At 46.7% G+C, this 23,638-nt stretch overlaps 1 protein-coding gene across 2 annotated transcripts in view; it reads left to right on the forward strand.

The window, feature by feature from the left end:
- The window catches only part of PPARD (peroxisome proliferator activated receptor delta), a 283,091-nt gene that overhangs the window by 219,981 nt on the left and 39,472 nt on the right, over positions 1 to 23,638 (forward strand). For both annotated transcript variants that reach the window (XM_077295485.1, XM_077295486.1), the window contains one exon: positions 17,246 to 17,384. In XM_077295485.1, the coding sequence (XP_077151600.1) occupies positions 17,246 to 17,384 (139 nt within the window). The remainder of the gene's footprint in view (positions 1 to 17,245; positions 17,385 to 23,638) is intronic.

A 23,638-nucleotide genomic window follows, 5' to 3' on the forward strand; every position in this document is an offset into this window, starting at 1 on the left:
GCTCTTTCCGGCTTGCTCCGCCCACTAAGGTCTGTCTGCTCCTCCTCGCACTCCAAGCGGCGCGGTAATGGTGGCAGTTTTGGTGGAAATTCACAATGCACAGTCTCTTAATAAATCACAGTTTAGGCACAGTCTCTAAGGCACACATGACTTGATATGCTGGGTCAGTCCATCCTGTTCGTGATGCTAAGATGAGTCGCCCTGCCAGGGCCGTGGAGTACTCCAAGAGTACGGGTCCAATACTTAAGGGGACGTGTCACGGCGGTGACCCGGTCCGTGGCCCTGGGCTCCCATATAAAAGGGAATATTCTTTAAAGGGAATAAAGTTTATGTTTGAGATGCCACCTGTGGTATTCGGTCAGTGGTGACCGACGCTGCTTTAAGGGGTCATCTGGGTTGATGTTAAGGCAGCTAGATGGTATAACTTCCCACAGGTGAAGTATAACCCCATGGCTCCCGATGTGTAGATGGAAGATGGTGGAAGGTGCAGTCAAGAACAAGGACACAGGTTTGCAGTCTCTTTACCTTGTTTACTGAAGACTTCAGGCAGCCACATTCCAGGGCACCAGATCACAGGGCAGGCAGGGTCCGGCCGGCTTGGAAGCATATCCAGAGTTCCCTTTACCAGGTGGAGTTAAAAGCCTTCCTCTAGTGTGGTGATGTTGTAGTCCCTTACTGCCTATGGCTTCAGATAAGGTCCTCACAGTTCTTTTCTCTGTCCCCCGTATAGGATAGGACATAACCTGTATGACTGGTGACTTGAGCCTGTTTATAAGGACTCTAGCACGCCCTGGGCTCTAAAGGTGTCACCGTGTCTTCAGGTGTGTGTGGGGACAGATAACTTGCAATTCAGCTGTCCTGCTGGTCTCTCATAGAGTACTCACAACCTTGGTGGTCTGACTACCGGTTATCTGTGCTTCATAGGGAGGCAGCCTGATCTTAGCTGGTCTCCCCTGATGTTACTCTCCTGTGCTTCGCTCTCCTGCACACTCACTGAACAATTTTCGGCTTTCTGTATGTCTCTTCCTCCAGGGGCTGCAGTACTTCAGACTACAGGTCCCTTCAGACCTTCTCACACTCTATGTTGGTCTGCTCTCTTCTGTGTCTTTCACTTTCTGAACTAACACTGAAACTGAACTCTCTTTCCCTCCAGAACAGAATGTCTTTCTAGGGGAGTTCACCTTAAACAGGTTTAGAGCTCCCCTTCTGGCCTGGAGTGTGAACATGTTGTATGCATTGTGGTTTCCTGATAAAAGATCTCCTTCATTGCTTCCAAATGTAACATCACTCTCCCCGTGAGGAAAGCAATGCTACTGTGACGACCAGGACCCTGGGGTGCCTCACTACACTTATGACCTTCCTAGAAGTGGGGGCAGAAGTGAGCTTGTGAGAACGAGAGCAGGGGGTAGCGGCTTTAGCGGGGATGGTCCGGAGCAATGAGGTACCCACCCCGCCTGCAGCCGATCCAGAGTGGGCCCGCGAATTACAACCAGGAAATGCGAGAAACTAGGGCAGAAATATGGAGCGTAAGAGAAGCTCTTGCTGCTACCTTGGAATCCAATCTCGTACCCCGGGATAACTTACAGCAGGAGATAAGAAAAATTAGAGGAGTGATACGAAGTGTATGAAAAAGTCAAGCAGCAACTCCAGAATCTAATCCTATATCCTGGGATGAAGAACAATTACACAGGGGGTATGCCACTCCTGGGGGACAGCGATACAGAATGAAGGGCCCACAAGACAGGCTCAGAAGTGAGTGTTGGACTTGTGGAAAAAAGGAGTTGCCCAACACGAGGCAGCCAACGTCGAAGATTCGCCTACTCCTCCAACGGTCCTACCAACTGGAGAGAATGCTGCACCTGAAGGAGACAGTCCTTGGACAGGAAAGCCCATCCCCGTGGAACAGATTGGAGAGCGAAGGTCCGCCCATTGTAGAGTGACCATAGAGGATGGACTGAGGCCTGGAAGAAATGGAATGGTGAGCAGAGGGGAGCCTCCCCTAGAGCAAGGCAGAGACATGGCGCCAGATGCTGAGAAGTGAGGGAGAAGGCATAATTTGCCTGCAGCGAGATGTCTGCGTTACTCAGGAGCATGGAAGTGAATCGGGTGGAGCCGTTGTGCATCAAGGAAGTTGAAGATCAAGAGGCGGAGGTAGGGCTCACACCTAGTGCGCAGTCAGATGGCTTAGTGGAGGAGGACATTGAATGCCATGTAGGAGAGCCAGATGTCAAAATTCTACATGAGGTACCTGAAGTTCTGAGTACTCCTGACAAGAAAATTCAAGAGGTGCCTCAAAAAACCGCCTATGCGATATATGTAGAACGATTTTCTTTGGCAAAACATAGTGCAAGAAGAACATTAAGGGGCATGAAGGGCTGTTGGTATGGTGAGTTAAAGGAGAGCAGGAGTGTAGAAAAGAAGACCGGGCTGTGGGTGCATACAGGGCTCCAGGTCCAGAACTGCTGCGCCTATTGTTGCAGGAGGGAAGGAAATTGAGAAAGGAGATCCATGACCTGAGAGAGGGTGCGTGATGAGTCAGGAGAGTATAAGGAGGTTTGTGCGGGAAGAGAGAGGGGCTTCCCACTGGAGTGCTGAGCGAGTGAGGACCTGCACTGCGAGTAGGTATAAGTTGCGAGGCAATGATAAGGGTCGGGTGCAGTAAGGACCTGGGGAGCGTCGCCGGGCGTGCAGGGCAGAGCACACCAAGTGGGAGATTGTGGGAGATTGTTGAGTGAGACTAGTGACTGCAGAGCACAACGAGCAGGAGTTTGTTGTTAAAGGCTCCCGTCTGCAGGGCAGCGTGATGGACTAGGGGCTCAGCGGGCAAAATCGGTGACCTTCTGCTTCCTGCCAGAAGTGAGACCGTATTTTGGGCGGGGAAGCCTGAAGACGCAACACCGGCCTCTGCCGGCATATCATCACCTATCAGACTCCAAGAGAGTCAGTCAGGTGCTGGTAGCTCTCCGCTAATTTCTATGCTGGTCATGTTCTAGCAGCGTTTTTAAATGTTGAAATAAAATTTTTTTTTGCATTTTATCCTGGAGCTGGATTCACACCGTTTTCTTCTACAAACCCCTGCTCTGCCCCTCTGTTTCAATGCATACGAGATCCTGTCTTACATACACTTCTCCTGTATATACTTCACTTTTCTTTATTTTATTATTTCTTCCATGTCACCAGGACTATGAAATGCAACACACTTTTATGGATGCAGACATACATGGTGCATGCGCTGCAATTAACAGACACTGGTTACACCTGATTGGGAATATATATACAGCTCTGGCAAAAATTAAGAGACCACTGCAAAATATTCAGTTTGTCTGATTTTTTTCTCTCTCTAGATATATTTTTGAGTAAAATATAAATTGTTCTTTTATTCTATAAACTGACAACATGTCTCCGAATTTCCAAGTAATAAATTTTGTATTTTTTTCTGACAAAGAAAAATGGTAAAAAAAAAAAAAAAAAACAGTGCTCTCAGACCTCAAATAATACAAAGAAAACAAGTTCATAATCATTTAGAAACAATAATACTAATGTTTTAACTCAGGAAGAGTTCAGAAATCAATATTTTGTGGAATAACCATGATTTTTAATCACAGCTTTAATGCGTCTTGGCATGCTTTCCACCAGTCTTTCACACTGCTTCTGGTGCAAAAATTTAAGCAGTTCCTCTTTGTTTGATGGCTTATGACTATCCATCATCCTCTTGATTGCATTCTAGAGGTTTTCAAAGGGGTTCAGGTCTGGAGATTGGGTTGCCCATGACAGGGTTTTGATGTGGTAGTCTCTTAATTTTTGCCAGAGCTGTATATGAGAAATAATACTATGAGAAATAAGATAGTTTTTTGTGATAATTCTAAGTGATATGTGTGGAGAAAACCAGGCACTGCTCAACACCTGCCCAATACAAACCCAACAGTGAAACAAGGTGGTGGCAGCATCATGCTATGTGGGTGGCTTTCAGCTGCAGGGACAGGATGACTGGTTGTCATTGCAGGAAACATGAATGCGGCCAAGTGCAGAGATATCCTGGATGAAAACCTCTTCCAGAGTGCTCTGGACCTCAAACTTGGCCAAAGGTTCACCTTCCAACAAGACAATGACCCTAAGCACACAGCTAAAATAACAGAGTGGCTTCAGAACAACTCTGTGACCATTCTTGACTGGCCTAGCCAGAGCCCTGACCTAAACCCAATTGAGCATCTCTGGAAAGACCTGAAAATGGCTGTCCACCACAGGTCACATCCAACCTGACGGAACTGGAGAGGATCTGCAAGGAAGAATGGGTCCCCAAATCCAGGTGTGAAAAACTTGTTGCATCATTCCAAAGAAGACTCATGGCTGTACTAGTTCAAAAGGGTGCTTCTACTTTTAATAAATTTGCAAAAAATACTACTTTTCTGTTTTTTTTCAGTCAAGATGCTGTACAGAGTGTATATTAACCCCTTTCTGCCATTGGACGTACTTTTCCGTCCATGTGGGGTGGGCCCTAATTCCCAAGGACGGAATAGTATGTCCAGCGCGATCGGCCGCGCTCACGGGGGTAGCGCGGCCAATCGCGGCCGGGTGTCAGCTGCCTATCGCAGCTGACATCCGACACTATGTGCCAGGAGCAGTCACGGACCGCCCCCGACACATTAACCCCCGGTACACCGTGATCACCGCGGTATAAGGAAGCATCGCGCAGAGAGGGGGCTCCCTGCGGGCTTCCCTGAGACCCCCGGAGCAACGCGATGTGATCGCGTTGCTGCAAGGGTCTCTTACCTCCTATCCCTGCTGGCCCCGGATCCAAAATGGCCGCGGGGCTGCATCAGGGTCTTGCAGGGATTACTTCCGGGTGCAGACCAGGCTCTGGTAAGCCTGCAGCACTTTAAGTCAGATCACCGACGTCATCTTGTCCTGCAAAAAACGAGCCGCCATACAGCATCATCAGCGAAAAAATAAAAAAGTTATAGTCCTCAGAATAAAGCAATGCCAAAATAATTATTTTTTCTATAAAATAGTTTTTATCTTATAAAAGCGCCAAAACATAAAAAAATTATATAAATGAGGTATCGCTGTAATCGTACTGACCCTAAGAATAAAACTGCTTTATCAATTTTACCAAACGCGGAACGGCATAAACGCCTCCACCAAAAGAAATTCATGAATAGCTGGTTTTTGTTCATTCTGCCTCACAAAAATCGGAATAAAAAGCGATCAAAAAATCTCCCGTGCCCGAACATGTTACCAATAAAAACATCAACTTGTCTCGCAAAAAACAAGACCTCACATGACTTTGTGGACTCAAATATGGAAAAATTTTAGCTCTCAAAATGTGGTAACGCAAAAAATATTTTTTGCGATAAAAAGCGTCTTTCAGTGTGTGACTGCTGCCAATCATAAAAATCCGCTAAAATACCCGCTATAAAAGTAAATCAAACCCCCCTTCATCACCCGCTTAGTTAGGGAAAAATTAAAAAAATTAAAAAATGTATTTATTTCCATTTTCCGGTTAGGGTTAGGGCTAGGGTTAGGGCTAGGGTTAGGGCTAGGGTTAGGGTTAGGGCTAGGGTTAGGGCTAGGGTTAGGGCAAGGGTTAGGGTTAGGGTTAGGGCTAGGGTAAGGGCTAGGGTTAGGGTTAGGGCTAGGGTTAGGGCTAGGGTTAGGGTTAGGGCTAGGGTTAGGGCTAGGGTTAGGGCTAGGTTTAGGGCTAGGGCTAGGGTTAGTGTTAGGGCTAGGGTTAGGGTTAGGGCTAGAGTTGGGGCTAGGGTTAGGGCTAGGGTTGGGGCTAGGGTTAGGGCTAGGGTTGGGGCTAGGGTTAGGGCTAGGGTTGGGGCTAGGGTTAAGGCTATAGTTAGGTTTGGGGCTAAAGTTAGGGTTAGTGTTGTGGATTCTGTTTGTGGGCTCCCTCTGGTGGTTACTGCTGGTACTGGGTGACTTTGGTGGGTTGCGGCCTTTGGTTTCCACCTGTCCATCAGAGGCTGGGTGTTTCCTATTTTACCTGGCCTTTCTGTCATTCCCTTGCCGGCTATCAATGTATTCATATGTGCTCTGTTTGGTTCCTGCCTACCTGCTCCCAGATCTTTCAGGATAAGCTAAGTGCTGATTTTCAGTTGTTTGGTTTTTGGTCCAGCTTGCTTATTATGTCTCTATGCTAGCTGGTAGCTCTAGTGGACTGAGGTTCTCCCCATGTGCCATGAGTTGGCACATGGGTTCTTGTAATCTCAGGATGGTTTTTTTGATTAGGGTTTTTTGCTGACCGCTCAGTCCCCTTTTGTATCGTTCTGCTTTCTAGTTTACAGCGGGCCTCTATTTGCTAAAGCTATATATATCATCTCTATGTGTGTGCCTTCCTCTCATTTCACCGTCAATACATGTGGGGGGCAACTATATCTTTTGGGGTTCATTCCTCTGGAGGCAAGTGAGGTCTTTATTTTCTCTGCAGTGCTAGTTAGCTCTTAGGCTGGTGCGTGGCGTCTAGAACCAACGTAGGCACGCTCCCTGGCTATCTCTAGTTGCGTTTGTCAGGCGTAGGGCAGCGGTCAGCCCAGGTTCCATCACCCTAGAGCTCGTCCGTTATTTATTGGTACTTTGCTTGTCCTGTGCTATCCCTAGCCATTGGGGATTCATGACAGTATAGCCGGCCCACAAAGTGTTAAGTGTTTGGGCTGAAGCAGGAGAAAAAGAAGTGTTTAAGGGAATTTTTTTTTTTTTTTCCCTTCAGAGTTTTGCTGCCTAGCCCTTAATTGCTGTCTAGCTGCTTCTTACCTCCTCTTAACCCTTGAATGGCTCTGATCTTAGCTGTTTAACATGGATGTCCAGAGTTTGGCTTCCAGCCTGAGTAATCTCGTGGCAAAAGTTCAAAACATACAGGATTTTGTTGTTCACACTCCCATGTCTGAACCTAGAATTCCTATTCCAGAGTTCTTTTCTGGAGATAGATCTACCTTCCTGAATTTCAGGAACAATTGTAAATTGTTTCTTTCTTTAAAATCTCGCTCCTCTGGAGATCCTGCTCAACAGGTCAAGATTGTAATATCTTTCCTGCGGGGCGACCCTCAGAATTGGGCATTTGCATTGGCACCAGGGGATCCTGCATTGCTCAGTGTGGATGCGTTTTTTCTGGCATTGGGATTGCTCTATGAGGAACCTAACCTGGAGATTCAGGCTGAAAAGGCTTTATTAGCCCTCTCTCAGGGGCATGATGAAGCGGAAATATATTGTCAAAAATTTCGGAAATGGTCGGTGCTTACTCAGTGGAATGAGTGCGCCCTGGCTGCAAACTTCAGAAATGGTCTTTCTGAGGCCATTAAGGATATTATGGTGGGGTTCCCTACGCCTACAGGTCTGAATGAGTCTATGGCTATGGCCATTCAGATTGATCGGCGTTTACGGGAGCGCAAACCCGTGCACCAGTTGGCGGTGTCTTCTGAACAGGCACCTGAGACTATGCAATGTGATAGAATTCAGTCCAGAAGTGAACGGCAAAATTATAGGCGGAAAAATGGATTGTGTTTTTATTGTGGTGATTCAGCTCATGTTATATCAGCATGCTCTAAACGCACAAAAAGGGTTGATAAATGTTTTGCCATTGGTACTCTGCAGCCTAAGTTCATTTTGTCTGTGACTCTGATTTTTTCACTGTCTTCCATTTCCGTCGATGCCTATGTGGATTCGGGCGCTGCCCTGAGTCTTATGGATTGGTCATTTGCTAAACGCTGCGGTTTTAGTCTGGAGCCTCTGGAAGTTCCTATTCCTCTGAAGGGAATTGACTCTACACCATTGGCTATGAATAAACTGCAGTATTGGACACAAGTGACCATGCGCATGACTCCCGTTCATCAGGAGGTGATTCGCTTCCTTGTACTGTATAATTTACATGATGTACTAGTGCTTGGTCTGCCATGGTTACAAACTCATAATCCTGTCCTGGACTGGAAAACAATGTCTGTGTTAAGCTGGGGATGTCAGGGGGTTCATGATGATGCACCTCCGATTTCAATCGCTTCATCTACTCCTTCTGAGATCCCTGCGTTTTTGTCTGACTATAGGGATGTTTTTGAGGAGCCTAAGCTCAATTCGCTCCCTCCTCATAGAGAGTGTGACTGTGCTATAGAATTGATTCCTGGCAGTAAGTTCCCTAAGGGTCGTTTATTTAATCTGTCACTGCCAGAGCATACTGCTATGCGGAATTATATTAAGGAGTCCTTGGAAAAGGGACATATTCGTCCATCTTCGTCCCCTCTGGGAGCAGGTTTTTTTTTTGTGGCAAAAAAAGATGGTTCCCTGAGGCCTTGTATAGATTATCGCCTTCTGAATAAGATTACAGTCAAATATCAGTATCCATTGCCATTATTAACTGATTTGTTTGCTCGCATTAAGGGGGCTAGGTGGTTCACTAAGATAGATCTTCGCGGTGCGTATAATCTGGTGCGGATAAAACAGGGTGATGAGTGGAAAACCGCATTTAATACGCCTGAGGGCCATTTTGAGTATTTGGTAATGCCTTTTGGACTCTCCAATGCTCCGTCAGTCTTTCAGTCCTTTATGCACAATATTTTCCGTGAATATCTGGATAAGTTTATGATTGTGTATTTGGATGATATTTTGGTGTTTTCTGATGACTGGGAGTCTCATGTTCTACAGGTCAGGAAGGTGTTTCAGGTTCTGCGGGCCAATTCTCTGTTTGTGAAGGGCTCAAAGTGTCTCTTCGGAGTCCAGAAGATTTCTTTTTTGGGGTACATTTTTTCTCCTTCTACTATTGAGATGGATCCCGTCAAGGTTCAGGCTATTTGTGACTGGACACAACGTACATCTGTTAAGAGCCTTCAGAAGTTCTTGGGGTTTGCTAATTTTTATCGTCGGTTCATTGCTAATTTTTCCAGTATTGTTAAACCTTTGACTGATTTGACTAAAAAAAGTGCTGATGTTGCTGATTGGTCTCCTGCGGCCGTGGAGGCCTTTCAGGAACTTAAGCGCCGGTTTTCTTCTGCTCCTGTGTTGTGTCAACCAGATGTTTCACTTCCTTTTCAGGTTGAGGTTGATGCTTCCGAGATTGGAGCGGGGGGCGGTTTTGTCACAGAGAAGTTCTAATGGCTCGGTGATGAAGCCATGTGCATTCTTCTCTAGAAAATTCTCGCCCGCCGAGCGCAATTATGATGTGGGTAATCGGGAGCTTTTGGCCATGAAGTGGGCATTTGAGGAGTGGCGTCATTGGCTTGAGGGTGCTAAACATCGTGTGGTGGTCTTGACTGATCACAAGAATCTCATTTACCTTGAGTCTGCCAGGCATTTGAATCCTAGACAGGCTCGTTGGTCGTTGTTTTTTTCTCGTTTTAATTTCGTGGTTTCATACCTGCCAGGTTCAAAGAATGTGAAGGCAGATGCTCTTTCCAGGAGTTTTGTGCCTGACTCTCCTGGAGACTCTGGGCCTACTGGTATCCTTAGGGATGGGGTAATATTGTCCGCCGTATCCCCAGACTTGCGACGTGCATTGCAGGAGTTTCAGGTGGATAAACCGGATCGTTGTCCACCAGAAAGACTGTTTGTTCCGGATGATTGGACCAGTAGAGTCATCTTCGAGGTCCATTCTTCTGTGTTGGCTGGTCATCCTGGAATATTTGGTACTAGAGACTTGGTGGCCAGGTCTTTTTGGTGGCCTTCCTTGTCTAGGGATGTGCGTACCTTTGTGCAGTCTTGTGAAGTGTGTGCTCGAGCTAAGCCTTGCTGTTCTCGGGCCAGTGGGTTGTTGTTATCCTTGCCCATCCCGAAGAGGCCTTGGACGCACATTTCCATGGATTTTATTTCTGATCTCCCGGTTTCACAGAAAATGTCCGTTATCTGGGTTGTGTGTGACCGCTTTTCTAAGATGGTTCATTTGGTGCCCTTGCCTAAGTTGCCCTCCTCCTCTGAGTTGGTCCCTTTATTTTTTCAGAACGTGGTTCGTTTGCATGGGATTCCGGAGAATATCGTTTCTGACAGGGGATCCCAGTTTGTGTCTAGATTTTGGCGGACGTTTTGTGCTAAGATGGGCATTGATTTGTCTTTCTCGTCTGCATTCCATCCTCAGACGAATGGCCAGACGGAGCGAACTAATCAGACCTTGGAAACTTATTTGAGGTGTTTTGTTTCTGCTGATCAAGATGACTGGGTTGCTTTTTTGCCACTGGCCGAATTTGCTCTTAATAATCGGGCTAGTTCTGCCACGTTGGTCTCTCCTTTTTTTTGTAATTCGGGGTTTCATCCTCGTTTTTCCTCTGGTCAGGTGGAGTCTTCGGATTGTCCTGGAGTGGACGTGGTGGTGGACAGGCTACATCAGATTTGGAATCAGGTGGCGGACAATTTGAAGTTATCTCAGGAGAAGACTCAGCAGTTTGCTAATCGCCGTCGCCGCGTGGGTCCCCGACTTCTTGTTGGGGATTTGGTGTGGTTGTCTTCTCGTTTTGTCCCTATGAAGGTCTCTTCTCCTAAGTTCAAGCCTCGGTTCATCGGTCCTTATAGGATCTCGGAGATTCTTAACCCTGTATCTTTTCGTTTGGATCTCCCAGCATCGTTTGCTATTCATAATGTGTTCCATCGGTCGTTGTTGCGGAGGTATGAGGTGCCCGTTGTTCCTTCGGTTGAGCCTCCTGCTCCGGTGCTGGTGGAGGGAGAATTGGAGTATGTTGTTGAGAAGATCTTGGATTCTCGTGTTTCCAGACGCAAACTCCAGTATTTGGTTAAGTGGAAGGGTTATGGTCAGGAGGATAATTCCTGGGTGGTCGCCTCCGATGTTCATGCGACTGATTTGGTCCGCGCCTTCCATAGAGCTCACCCTGATCGCCCTGGGGGTTCTCGTGAGGGTTCGGTGACCCCTCCTCAAGGGGGGGGTACTGTTGTGGATTCTGTTTGTGGGCTCCCTCTGGTGGTTACTGCTGGTACTGGGTGACTTTGGTGGGTTGCGGCCTTTGGTTTCCACCTGTCCATCAGAGGCTGGGTGTTTCCTATTTTACCTGGCCTTTCTGTCATTCCCTTGCCGGCTATCAATGTATTCATATGTGCTCTGTTTGGTTCCTGCCTACCTGCTCCCAGATCTTTCAGGATAAGCTAAGTGCTGATTTTCAGTTGTTTGGTTTTTGGTCCAGCTTGCTTATTATGTCTCTATGCTAGCTGGTAGCTCTAGTGGACTGAGGTTCTCCCCATGTGCCATGAGTTGGCACATGGGTTCTTGTAATCTCAGGATGGTTTTTTTGATTAGGGTTTTTTGCTGACCGCTCAGTCCCCTTTTGTATCGTTCTGCTTTCTAGTTTACAGCGGGCCTCTATTTGCTAAAGCTATATATATCATCTCTATGTGTGTGCCTTCCTCTCATTTCACCGTCAATACATGTGGGGGGCAACTATATCTTTTGGGGTTCATTCCTCTGGAGGCAAGTGAGGTCTTTATTTTCTCTGCAGTGCTAGTTAGCTCTTAGGCTGGTGCGTGGCGTCTAGAACCAACGTAGGCACGCTCCCTGGCTATCTCTAGTTGCGTTTGTCAGGCGTAGGGCAGCGGTCAGCCCAGGTTCCATCACCCTAGAGCTCGTCCGTTATTTATTGGTACTTTGCTTGTCCTGTGCTATCCCTAGCCATTGGGGATTCATGACAGGTTAGGGCTAAAGATAGGGTTAGGGTTTGGATTACATTTACGGTTGGGAATAGGGTTGGCATTAGGGTTAGGGGTGTGTCTGGGTTAGAGGTGTGGTTAGGGTTACCATTGGGATTAGGGTTAGGGGTGTGTTTGGATTAGGGTTTCAGTTATAATTGGGGGGTTTCCACTGTTTAGGCACATCAGGGGCTCTCCAAACACGACATGGCGTCCGATCTCAATTCCAGCCAATTCTGCGTTGAAAAAGTAAAACAGTGCTCCTTCCCTTCTGAGCTCTCCCGTGCACCCAAACAGGGGTTTACCCCAACATATGGGGTATCAGCGTACTCGGAACACATTCGAGAACAACTTTTGGGGTCTAATTTCTCCTGTTACTCTTGGGAAAATACAAACCTGGGGGCTAAAAAATAATTTTTGTGGAAAAAAAATATTTTTTATTTGCACGGCTCTGCGTTATAAACTGTAGTGAAACACTTGGGGGTTCAAAGCTCTCACAACACATCTAGATGAGTTCCTTAGGGGGTCTACTTTCCAAAATGGTGTCACTTGTGGGGGGGTTTCTACTGTTTAGGTACATTAGGGGCTCTGCAAACGCAATGTGACGCCTGCAGACCATTCCATCTAAGTCTGCATTCCAAATGGCACTCCTTCCCTTACGAGCCCTCCCATGCGCCCAAACGGTGGTTCCCCCCACATATGGGGTATCAGCGTACTCAAGACAAATTGGAAAAAATTTTTATTTTTACGGCTCTGCATTATAAACTTCTGTGAAGCACTTGGTGGGTCAAAGTGCTCACCACACCTCTAGATAAGTTCCTTAGGGGTCTACTTTCCAAAATGGTGTCACTTGTAGGGAGTTTCAATGTTTAGGCACATCAGGGGCTCTCCAAACGCAACATGGCGTCCCATCTCAATTCCTGTCAATTTTGCATTGAAAAGTCAAATGGCGCTCCTTCCCTTCCGAGCTCTCCCATGCGCCCAAACAGTGGTTTACCCCCACATATGGGGTATGGGCATACTCAGGACAAATTGTACAACATCTTTTGTGGTCCATTTTCTCCTGTTACCCTTGGTAAAATAAAACAAATTGGAGCTGAAGTATATTTTGTGTGAAAAAAAGTTAAATGTTCATTTTTATTTAAACATTCCAAAAATTCCTGTGAAACACCTGAAGGGTTAATAAACTTCTTGAATGTGGTTTTGAGCACCTTAAGGGGTGCAGTTTTTAGAATGGTGTCACACTTGGGTATTTTCTATCATATAGACCCCTCAAAATGACTTCAAATGAGATGTGGTCCCTAAAAAAAAATGGTGTTGTAAAAATGAGAAATTGCTGGTCAAAATTTAACCCTTATAACTCCCTAACAAAAAAAATTTTGGTTCCAAAATTGTGCTGATGTAAAGTAGACATGTGGGAAATGTTATTTATTAAGTATTTTGTGTGACATATCACTGTAATTTAATTGAATAAAAATTCAAAGTTGGAAAATTGCGAAATTTTCAAAATTTTTGCCAAATTTCCATTTTTTTCACAAATAAGCGCAGGTAATATCAAAGAAATCTTACCACTATCATGAAGTACAATATGTCACGAGAAAACAGTGTCAGAATCACCAGGATCCGTTGAAGCGTTCCAGAGTTATTATCTCATAAAGGGATAGTGGTCAGAATTGTAAAAATTGGCCTGGTCATTAACGTGCAAACCACCCTTGGGGGTGAAGGGGTTAATGATAAAAAAATGAAGTTTTTTTGAATTTACCAAATTGGCTGCAATGAAACAAAGAGTGAAAAAAATTAGTACTTTCCTTACCCACTGAATATACAGTATACAGCTCTGTCAAAATATAAAAGAGACCACCGCATCAAAAGCCTGTCATGGGCAGCCTAATTTCCAGACCTGAGCCCCATTGAAAACCTCTGGAATGTAATCAAGAGGATGATGGAAAGTCACAATCCATCAAACAAAGAAGAACTGCTTAAATTTTTGCACCAGAAGACTGGTGAACAGCATGCGAAGACGCATGAAAGCTGTGATTAGAAATCATGGTTATTCCACAAAATATTTTTTTCTGATCTGTTCCTGAGTTCAAACATTGTTGGTGCTAAATGATTATGAACTTGTTTTCTATGCATTATTTGAGGTCTGAAAGCACTGTTTTTTTTTTACTTTGACCATTTCTCCTTTTCAGAAAAAAACATACAAAATTAATTGCTTGGAAATTCGGAGACATATTGGCAGAAGTTTATTGAATAAACTAACCATTTACATTTTACTCAAAAATATACTTATAAAGAGAAAAATCAGACAAACTGAACATTTTGCAGTGGTCTCTTAATTTATATATATATATATATATATATATATATATATATATATATATATATATATTTATGCACTGCTCGAAAAAATAGAAGGAACACTTAAACAACAGAATATAACTTCAAGTAATTCAAACTTCTGTGAAATCAAACTGTCCGCTTAGGAAGCAACACTGTTTGACAATCAATTTCACATGCTGTTGTGCAAATGGAATAGACAACAGATGTAAATTATTGGCAATTATCAAGACACACTCAGTAAAGGAGTGGTTCTGCAGGTGGGGACCACAGACCACATCTCAATACCAATGCTTTCTGGATGATGTTTTGGTCACTTTTGAATGTTGGTTGTGCTTTTACACTTGAGGTAGCATGAGACTCTACAACCCACACAAGTGGCTCAGGTAGTGCAGCTCATCCAGGATGGCACATCATTGCGAGCTGTGGCAAGAAGGTTTGCTGTGTCTGTCAGTGTAGCGTCCAGAGGCTGGAGGTGCTACCAGGAGATAGGCCAGTACACCAGGAGATGTGGAGGGGGCCGTAGGAGGGCAACAACCCAACAGCAAGACCGCTATCTCAGCGTTTGTGCAAGGAGGTACAGGAGGAGAACTGCCAGAGCCCTGCAAAATGACCTCCAGCAAGCCACAAATGTGCATGTGTCTGCACAAATGTTTAGAAACTGACTCCATGAGGATGGTTTGAGTGCCTGACGTCCACAGATTGGGCTTGTGCTCACAGCCCAACACCATGCAGGATGCTTGGCATTTGCCACAGAACACCAGGATTGGCAAATTCTCCACTGGCGCCCTGTGCTCTTCACAGATGAAAGCAGGTTTACACTGAGCACATGTGACAGACGTGACAGAGGGTGGAGACGCTGTGGAGAGCGATCTGCTGCCTGCAACATCCTTCAGCATGACCATTTTGGCAGTGGGTCAGTAATGGTGTAGGGTGGCATTTCTTTGGAGGGCCGCACAGCTCTCCATGTGCTCGCTAGAGATAGACCGACTGCCATTAGGTACTGAGATGAGATCCTCAGACCATTTGTGAGACCATATGCTGGCGCCAGAGGCGTAGCTAGGGTTTTGGTCCAGGGGGGCGAAGCTTCTGAGTGGGCCCCTAACCAGGCAACCTTGATTACAACTCGGTGATGCGCCCTATACTTTCTACTGCTCGTGATACCCCAATACTGAGCCGCTGCTGCTGTATGTGTTTCTCTTACTGCACCTGATACCCCAATACTGAGCCATTGCTGCCGTATGTGTCCCTATTACTGCACCTGATACCCCAATACTGAGCCGCTGCTGCCGTATGTGTTTCTCTTACTGCACCTGATACCCCAATACTGAGCCATTTCTGCCGTATGTGTCCCTATTACTGCACCTGATATCCCAACACTGAGCCGCTGCTGCCATATGTGTCCCCATTACTGCACCTGATACCCCAATACTGAGCCGCTACTGCCGTATGTGTCCCTATTACTCCACCTGATACCCCAATGCTGAGCTGCTGCTGCCGTATGTGTCCCTATTACTGCCCCTGATACCCCAATACTGAGCTGCTGCTGCTGCCGTATGTGTCCCTATTACTGCACCTGATACCCCAATACTGAGCTGCTGCTGCCATATGTGTCCCTATTACTGCACCTGATACCCCAATACTGAGCCGCTGCTGCCATATGTGTCCCTATTACTGAACCTGCTACCCCAATACTGAGCCGCTGCTGCCGTATGTGCCCCTATTACTGCTCCTGATACCCCAATACTGAGCCGCTGCTGCCGTATGTGTCCCTATTACTGCACCTGCTGTATAGTTCTCTGTGCCCTCTAAATTCTAAAGCACCCCTCTATAATATAGTAATGCCGGGTGCAAGTGCCCTAGAAAATAGTACCCATATTTTGCCCCTAAAAAGTAATATTGCCCCTTTGATAGCCACAGTAACATGTGTTCCCCTATAAAAATAAGTGCCCACTTTACATTTAATAAAGTCCCGAGTCTCCCCCTGTACAGCTCCCCTTTACACAGCATGATGCTCTCTTATACACAGTATAAAACACCCACACTGTATACTGACTCCTTAGTAGCCCCCAAACTGTTTGATGGCTCCAACAATGTATAATGACCCCCACACTGTAATCTCCATACTGTATGATGACCCCTAGATAGCCTCCATATACAGTAGTATAATGCACCAAATAGTACACAATATAGTATAATGCACTCCCCATAGGCAGACTCTATAGCATACAGCAGCCCCCATAGGCAGACACTGTAATAAGGCAGCACCGCCATATAGGCAGACCCTGTAATAAGGCGGCAGACCCTGTCATAAGGCAGCACCCCCATAGTCAGACTCTGTAATAAGGCAGCCCCCATAGTCAGACCCTGTAATAAGGCAGCACCCCTATAGGCAGACCCTGTAATAAGGCAGCAGACCCTGTAATAAGGCACCTCCCCCATAGTCAGACCCTGTAATAAGGCAGCCCCATAGTCAAACCCTGTAATAAGGCAGCACCCCCATAGTCAGACCCTGTAATAAGGCAGACGCCGACACTGACAGGGGGATGATGGGGGAAGGAGCGCAGCGCTCCTTCTCCCATCAATGCGATCAGCTGTATCGGCTGCCCTGGATCCCACCCCGCAGTGTGAATAAATCAGAAGACACTGCGGGGCGGGATCTCAGGCAGCACGGCCACACAGGCACAGTCAGCAAGACATCAAATGATGTCAGAAGATGGGCAGCGCTAACTGCGCATGCCCAAGGCATAAGATAACAGCGCAGGCGCCGGTACAGTTGAAAACAACGCTGAGGAGGTGGCGCCAGGTGCCAAGAGGGCATGAGTGATGGCGGTGCTGTGTCTGCATTAGGGGGGGAAGACCTGCCCCAGGACTATTTCAAGGTATTTTGGACAAATTGTAAAATCGATTATTTCTGCAGTTACAGTACCAAGAACTAAAAGAGCCACCTTGTCAGAATGCAGCATTAGTGCTGCACAAGGTTGCTCTTTTAGTTACAAATGCCTGTGGGGGGGGGGGGGGGTGACAGGTTCCCTTTAATGCACCTGCACTTCATACTTCTAATCCTAGCCTATATACACTGTGATATCATGTCACTATTATGATATGATAAGTTAGCTAACTTTTGTACATTGCATGATTTTTTTTAGGTCTTTTATTTTGGACAACTAATAATTATTTTTACACTTGGGCATTTTATCACTGATTCTCTTTTGTGAAGAGTTTAGTTTTTAATTCAGTCAATTCATCTGTAATAATTATATGAATTTGATGAATATACTTCTCATTTGTACAGGGCTTTTTTCGACGGACTCTGCGGATGAGGCTCCAGTATGAACATTGTGATCGCAACTGCAAAATACAAAAGAAAAATCGAAATAAATGTCAGTATTGTCGCTTCAATAAGTGCCTGAACCTGGGAATGTCCCACAATGGTAGGCAACAAGAGTACTTTTAGTTTTTTACCTTCTGTTCATGTCATTATAAAAAAAAATGCAGTTTTGAAATGTGAAGAAAGTAAAGGTGACTATTTGGCAGGATTGGATTACAATCTTATGTGTAATTTCACTTAACAACGTCCCCAAATGGCATTTGTCAATAGAAAAAAAAGTTCTTGAATTATGGCTGTTATTATACCAATTCCTATATTTCCATGTGGTAGACAGTTAAATTGTTTGTATGTCCAACCATAAAATCTTAAAGGGCTTGTCCTGGCTTGGTGTTCAAGTTTACACTCATTCTATGACTATCAGTCACCTTGATAGTGTGCACAGTGAGCGCTGTCAAGGTGACTGCTAAGGCTACTTTCACATTAGCGTTGTGCACTGCACGACGCAATGCGACGTTGCGGCGCACCGACGCATAATGTGGAAGCGCCGCACAACGGGGGCAGCGGATGCTGTTTTTCAATGCATCCGCTGCCCCATTGTGAGGTGCGGGGAGGCGGGGGCGGAGTTCCGGCCGCGCATGCGCGGTCGGAAATGCTGCAGACGACGCACCAAAAAACGTTATGCAGCGCCCCAGAGTCCTGGTCGTTGCAGTACTGTTGCTCCGCCGCTAAGGGGGGCTATGGTACGTCTGATGGCACTGAAGGAGTTCTTCTGACCAGGTATCACAGACACCAATACATTTCACAGTCTGGCCTCCAGGGGGAGCTAAGGGTTCTATTTATTAGGCCACTCCTCACAATCTGGTAAAACTGGGGGTTAGGCAGGAAGTTAGAGAGAAAGCTGACTGGGTTGGAACCAGGCAACACCTTGTGGCAGAGGGTGTTGTAGGGGAAGATTCGTAGAGAGGTCCCTGTCAGGGGTGGGATCCTAACAGAGGCCTAGCAAACAGAGAGAACGTTACGGGACCGCGCCTGCACGATATAGCGGCGGTACCCCAAGAAAGGATAAGAAGCGAGGTATATTGTGCTGAGTGAGAAACGAGATCAACGCAACAAGGAGAATACCAGTAGGAGTCGTGCTGTAAGACGAGGCAACATCCTATTGAGGCGCATAACCGGTGGCCGGAACGCCGAGGAAGTATAGAGCTCCAAGCCAAACTTCAAACCTACGGCAGGACAGTCAGTTATAGGCGGGCTGTCTCACCCAATTGACCTAGGAAGACACAGGGGGGTAACAACAGGAGTGGGGCGACGCTAGAGTCCCGGAAGAGCTCCGAGCCTCCCCGTCATACGGGTGCGTCCTAACCATAAGACCTGGGGGACATGGAAGAACATCAGAATCGAGTTGTGAGGGAACACGAGAAACAGACACAACAGTTGTGAGTAGGGTTGAGCGAAACGGGTCGTTCATTTTCAAAAGTCGCCGACTTTTGGCAAAGTCGGGTTTCATGAAACCCGATCCGACCCCTGTGCGGGGTCGGCCATGCGGTACGCGACTTTCGCGCCAAAGTCGCGTTTCAATGACGTGAAAAGCGCCATTTCTCAGCCAATGAAGGTGAACGCAGAGTGTGGGCAGCGTGATGACATAGGTCCTGGTCCCCACCATCTTAGAGAAGGGCATTGCAGTGATTGGCTTGCTGTCTGCGGCGTCACAGGGGCTATAAAGGGGCGTTCCCGCCGACCGCCATCTCACTGCTGCTGATCTGAGCTTAGGGAGAGGTTGCTGCCGCTTCGTCAGAAGCAGGGATAGTGTTAGGCAGGGTCCATTAACCACCAAACCGCTTGTGCTGTAGCGATTTCCACTGTCCAACACCACCTTCGGTGTGCAGGGACAGTGGAAGCTACATTTTTTTTTTTTTCCTCAGCGCTGTAGCTCATTGGGCTGCCCTAGAAGGCTCCCTGATAGCTGCATTGCTGTGTGTACGCCATTGTGCAAACCAACTGCTTTTTTCAAAGCACAAATCCTCTTGTTCCTTCCTTTCTGCACAGCTATCTTTTTTGTTTGTCCACACTTTTTATTTAATTTGTGCATCAGTCCACTCCTTATTGCTGCCTGCCATACCTGGCTGAGATTACTGCAGGGAGATAGTAATTGTAGGACAGTCCCTGTTTTTTTTTTTTTTTGTGGGAGATTAAGATTGGCATTTCTGCTAGAGTGCCATCCCTGTGTGTGCCATCTCTCACTCAGTGGGCCATAGAAAGCCTATTAATTTTTTTGCTTGATTTGGGTTCTAAAATCTACCTGAAAAAAAATCACTACATCAATCATTGGGAGAAAAATATTGGCCTCAGGGCATGTGTGCCACTCCTGACTCCTGTGTGTGCCATCTCTCACTCAGTGGGCCATAGAAAGCATATTAATTTTTTTGCTTGATTTGGATTCTAAAATCTACCTGAAAAAAAATCACAACATCAATCAGTGGGAGAAAAATATTGGCCTCAGGGCTTGTGTGCCACTCCTGACTCCTGTGTGTGCCATCTCTCACTCAGTGGGCCATAGAAAGCCTATTAATTTTTTTGCTTGATTTGGGTTCTAAAATCTACCTGAAAAAAAATCACTACATCAATCAGTGGGAGAAAAATATTGGCCTCAGGGCTTGTGTGCCACTCCTGACTCCTGTGTGTGCCATCTCTCACTCAGTGGGCCATAGAAAGCCTTTTTTTTTATTATTTGGTTTCTAAATTGTCCCTGAAAAAATCATTTTATCTTATTTGGTTTCTAAAGTCTCCCTGAAAAAAAAAAAAAAAAAATAGGTGGGAGATTAATATTGACATTTGTGCTTGAGTGACAGTCCTGCGTGTGTGGCATCTCTGTGATTTGGTGCCACAGAAAACAGAGTGTGTAACATTGGGCCTGATTTTCCTTGTGGTCTCACCAACCTGTAAAGGGATATTGAAATCATACTGAAGTTATAGCTCACCGTGTAAGTTGTTTGACAGCAACAAATAAAGTTACTTTGGTTAAGTTTTTAAAACAATGAGGAAGTCTTGTGCAAGAGGTCGTGGCCGTGGGCGTTCATTGTCAGCTGGTAATGATGGGTAGTGGTAGTGGAGCATCAGGTGGTCGTGGGGATAAAAATATTCCACCTAAGTCTGGAGCTGAGGAGCCAGGTACGTTGTCTGGCTACACAAGGCCTCGAACGCTCTCTTTTCTGGGAGTAGGAAAACCGCTTTTAAAGCCGGAGCAGCAACAGCAAGTTTTGGCTTACCTTGCAGACTCAGCCTCTAGCTCTTTTGCCTCCTCTTCTGAAACTGGTAAATGTAAAAACAGCGCGTCGCTTGTGGATGTTCACGGTCAGGGACAAGTCGCTTCCTTGTCCTCTTCAGCAAAAACAACAACAAGAGAGAAGGATGCAGCAGGCGACACAACGGGTTACTCCATGGAGCTCTTTACACATACCGTCCCTGGCTTAGAAAGTGAAACACTTAACAGGCCATGCCCATTACAAGTAGATTCTGACATGGAGTGCACTGATGCACAGCCACAGCCAGAGTACTATGCTGCTCCTTTGACTCAGACCACAACATTGCCCTCTCAGGGTACTGATCCACAATCAGACCCTGATGAGACTATGTTGCCCCGCCACGAACGCTATACCACCGACCGACACGGTGACACAGACGAAGTTGCACACGAGCTCGAAGAGGAGGTAATAGATGACCCAGTTGTTGACCCCGATTGGCAGCCATTGGGGGAACAGGGTGCAGGCGGCAGTAGTTCAGAAGCGGAGGTGGAGGAGGGGCCGCAGCAGGCATCAACATCGCAACAGGTTCCATCTGCCGGTCCCATATCTGGGCCAAAACGCGTGTCAAAGCCAAAACCTGTTGGAGGACAGCGTGGCCATCCGGTTAAAGCTCAGTCTGCAATCCCTGAAAAGGGATCCGATGCTAGGAAGAGTGCAGTCTGGCATTTTTTTAAACAACATCCAATTGATCAGCGCAAAGTCATCTGTCAAAAATGTTCAACTAGCTTAAGCAGAGGTCAGAATCTGAAAAGTCTCAATACTAGTTGCATGCATAGACACTTAACCACCATGCATTTTCAAGCCTGGACTAACTACCAAACGTCCCTTAAGGTTGTAGCACCCTCGGCCAATGAAGCTAGTCAGCAACGCAACATCCCTTCCGTCACTGTAAGGCCACCATTTTCCGCACCACCGGCAGTATCTGTGCAGGTTTCTTTGCCAGCCAAAAGCAGTCAGGGTCAGGGAATCACCAGTTTTGTAGGAGGAAATATTGCATCTAGGGCACCGGCGGAAACAATACCGTCTCCAACCGTCTCTCAGTCTGCCATGTCCACCGTCACACCCGAAAGTTCCACGATCTCCAGATCTCCAGTCCAGCTCACCCTACATGAGACTCTGGTTAGAAAAAGGAAGTACTTATCCTCGCATCCACATACACAGGGTTTTAACGCCCACATAGCTAGACTAATCTCGTTAGAGATGATGCCCTACCGTTTAGTTGAAAGCGAAGCTTTCAAAGCCCTGATGGAGTACGCTGAACCACGATACGAGCTACCCAGTCGACACTTTTTTTCCAGAAAAGCCATCCCAGCCCTGCACCAGCATGTTAAACAGCGCATCGTCCATGCACTCAGGCAATCTGTGAGTACAAAGGTGCACCTGACTACAGATGCATGGACCAGTAGGCATGGCCAGGGACGTTATGTGTCCATCACGGCACACTGGGTGAATGTGGTGGATGCAGGGTCCACAGGGGACATCAATTTCGGGACAGTTGTGCCTAGCCCAAGGTCTAGGAAACAGTTGGCTGTAGGCGTTCGCACCCCCTCCTCCTCCTCCTCGTCCTCCTGCAGAAGCGACAGCTCTTCCACAGACCGCAGTCGGCCAACCACTCCATCGGCAGATGACACTGTTGCACACCAGTTGTCCCATTATGGGCCAGCTACTGGCAAGCGTCAGCAGGCTGTATTGGCTATGAAGTGTTTGGGCGACAACAGACACACCGCGGAAGTTCTGTCCGAGTTCTTGCAACAAGAAACGCAGTCGTGGCTGGGCACAGTAGATCTTGAGGCAGGCAAGGTAGTGAGTGATAACGGAAGGAATTTCATGGCTGCCATCTCCCTTTCCCATTTGAAACACATTCCTTGCCTGGCTCACACCTTAAACCTGGTGGTGCAGTGCTTATTGAAAACTTATCCTGGGTTCTCCGACCTGCTCCTCAAAGTGCGTGGACTTTGCTCACATATCCGACGTTCACCTGTACACTCCAGCCGTATGCAGACCTATCAGCGGTCTTTGAACCTTCCCCAGCATCGCCTAATCATAGACGTTGCAACAAGGTGGAACTCAACACTGCACATGCTTCAGAGACTGTGCCAACAGAGGCGGGCTGTTATGTTTTTGTGGGAGGATACACATACACGGGCAGGCAGTAGGATGGCAGACATGGAGTTGTCTGGTGTGCAGTGGTCGAAGATACAAGACATGTGTCAAGTCCTTCAGTGTTTTGAGGAATGCACATGGCTGGTTAGTGCAGACAACGCCATAATAAGTATGAGCATCCCCCTAATGTGTCTGCTGATGCAAAGTTTGACGCACATAAAGGATCAGGCGTCTGCACCAGAGGAAGAGGAAAGCCTTGATGACAGTCAGCCATTGTCTGGTCAGGGCAGTGTACAGGACGAGGTAGCGGGCGAAGAGGAGGTGGAGGATGAGGAGGATGATGGGGATGAGTTTATTTTTAATGAGGAAGCTTTCCCGGGGGCACTGGAAATTGGTTGCGTGGCAAGGCCGGGTTCTGTTTTTTTGAGGGACACAAGGGACGTAGATTTGCCTGAAACTGCACCTCAACCAATCACAACCGGAGATTTGTCAACTGGAACTTCGGCCCACATGGCGGATTATGCCTTACGTATCCTAAAAAGGGACACACGCATTACGAAAATGATGAACGATGACGATTACTGGTTGGCCTGCCTCCTTGATCCACGCTATAAAGGCAAATTGCAAAATATTATGCCACATGAGAACTTGGAACTAATATTAGCAACCAAACAATCAACTCTTGTTGACCGTTTGCTTCAGGCATTCCCAGCACACAGCGCATGTGATCGTTCTCACACGAGCTCCAGGGGCCAGCAGACTAGGAGTGTTAGGGGTGCACACATCAGAAGTGGCGTTGGACAGAGGGGTTTTCTGACCAGGTTGTGGACTGATTTTGCTATGACCGCAGACAGGACAGGTACTGCTGCATCAATTGAAAGTGACAGGAGACAACATTTGTCCAGTATGGTTACTAACTATTTTTCATCCCTTATCGATGTTCTCCCTCAAC

The sequence above is a fragment of the Ranitomeya variabilis genome, chromosome 3, assembly GCF_051348905.1.
Source record: "Ranitomeya variabilis isolate aRanVar5 chromosome 3, aRanVar5.hap1, whole genome shotgun sequence".
NCBI lineage: Eukaryota > Metazoa > Chordata > Amphibia > Anura > Dendrobatidae > Ranitomeya > Ranitomeya variabilis.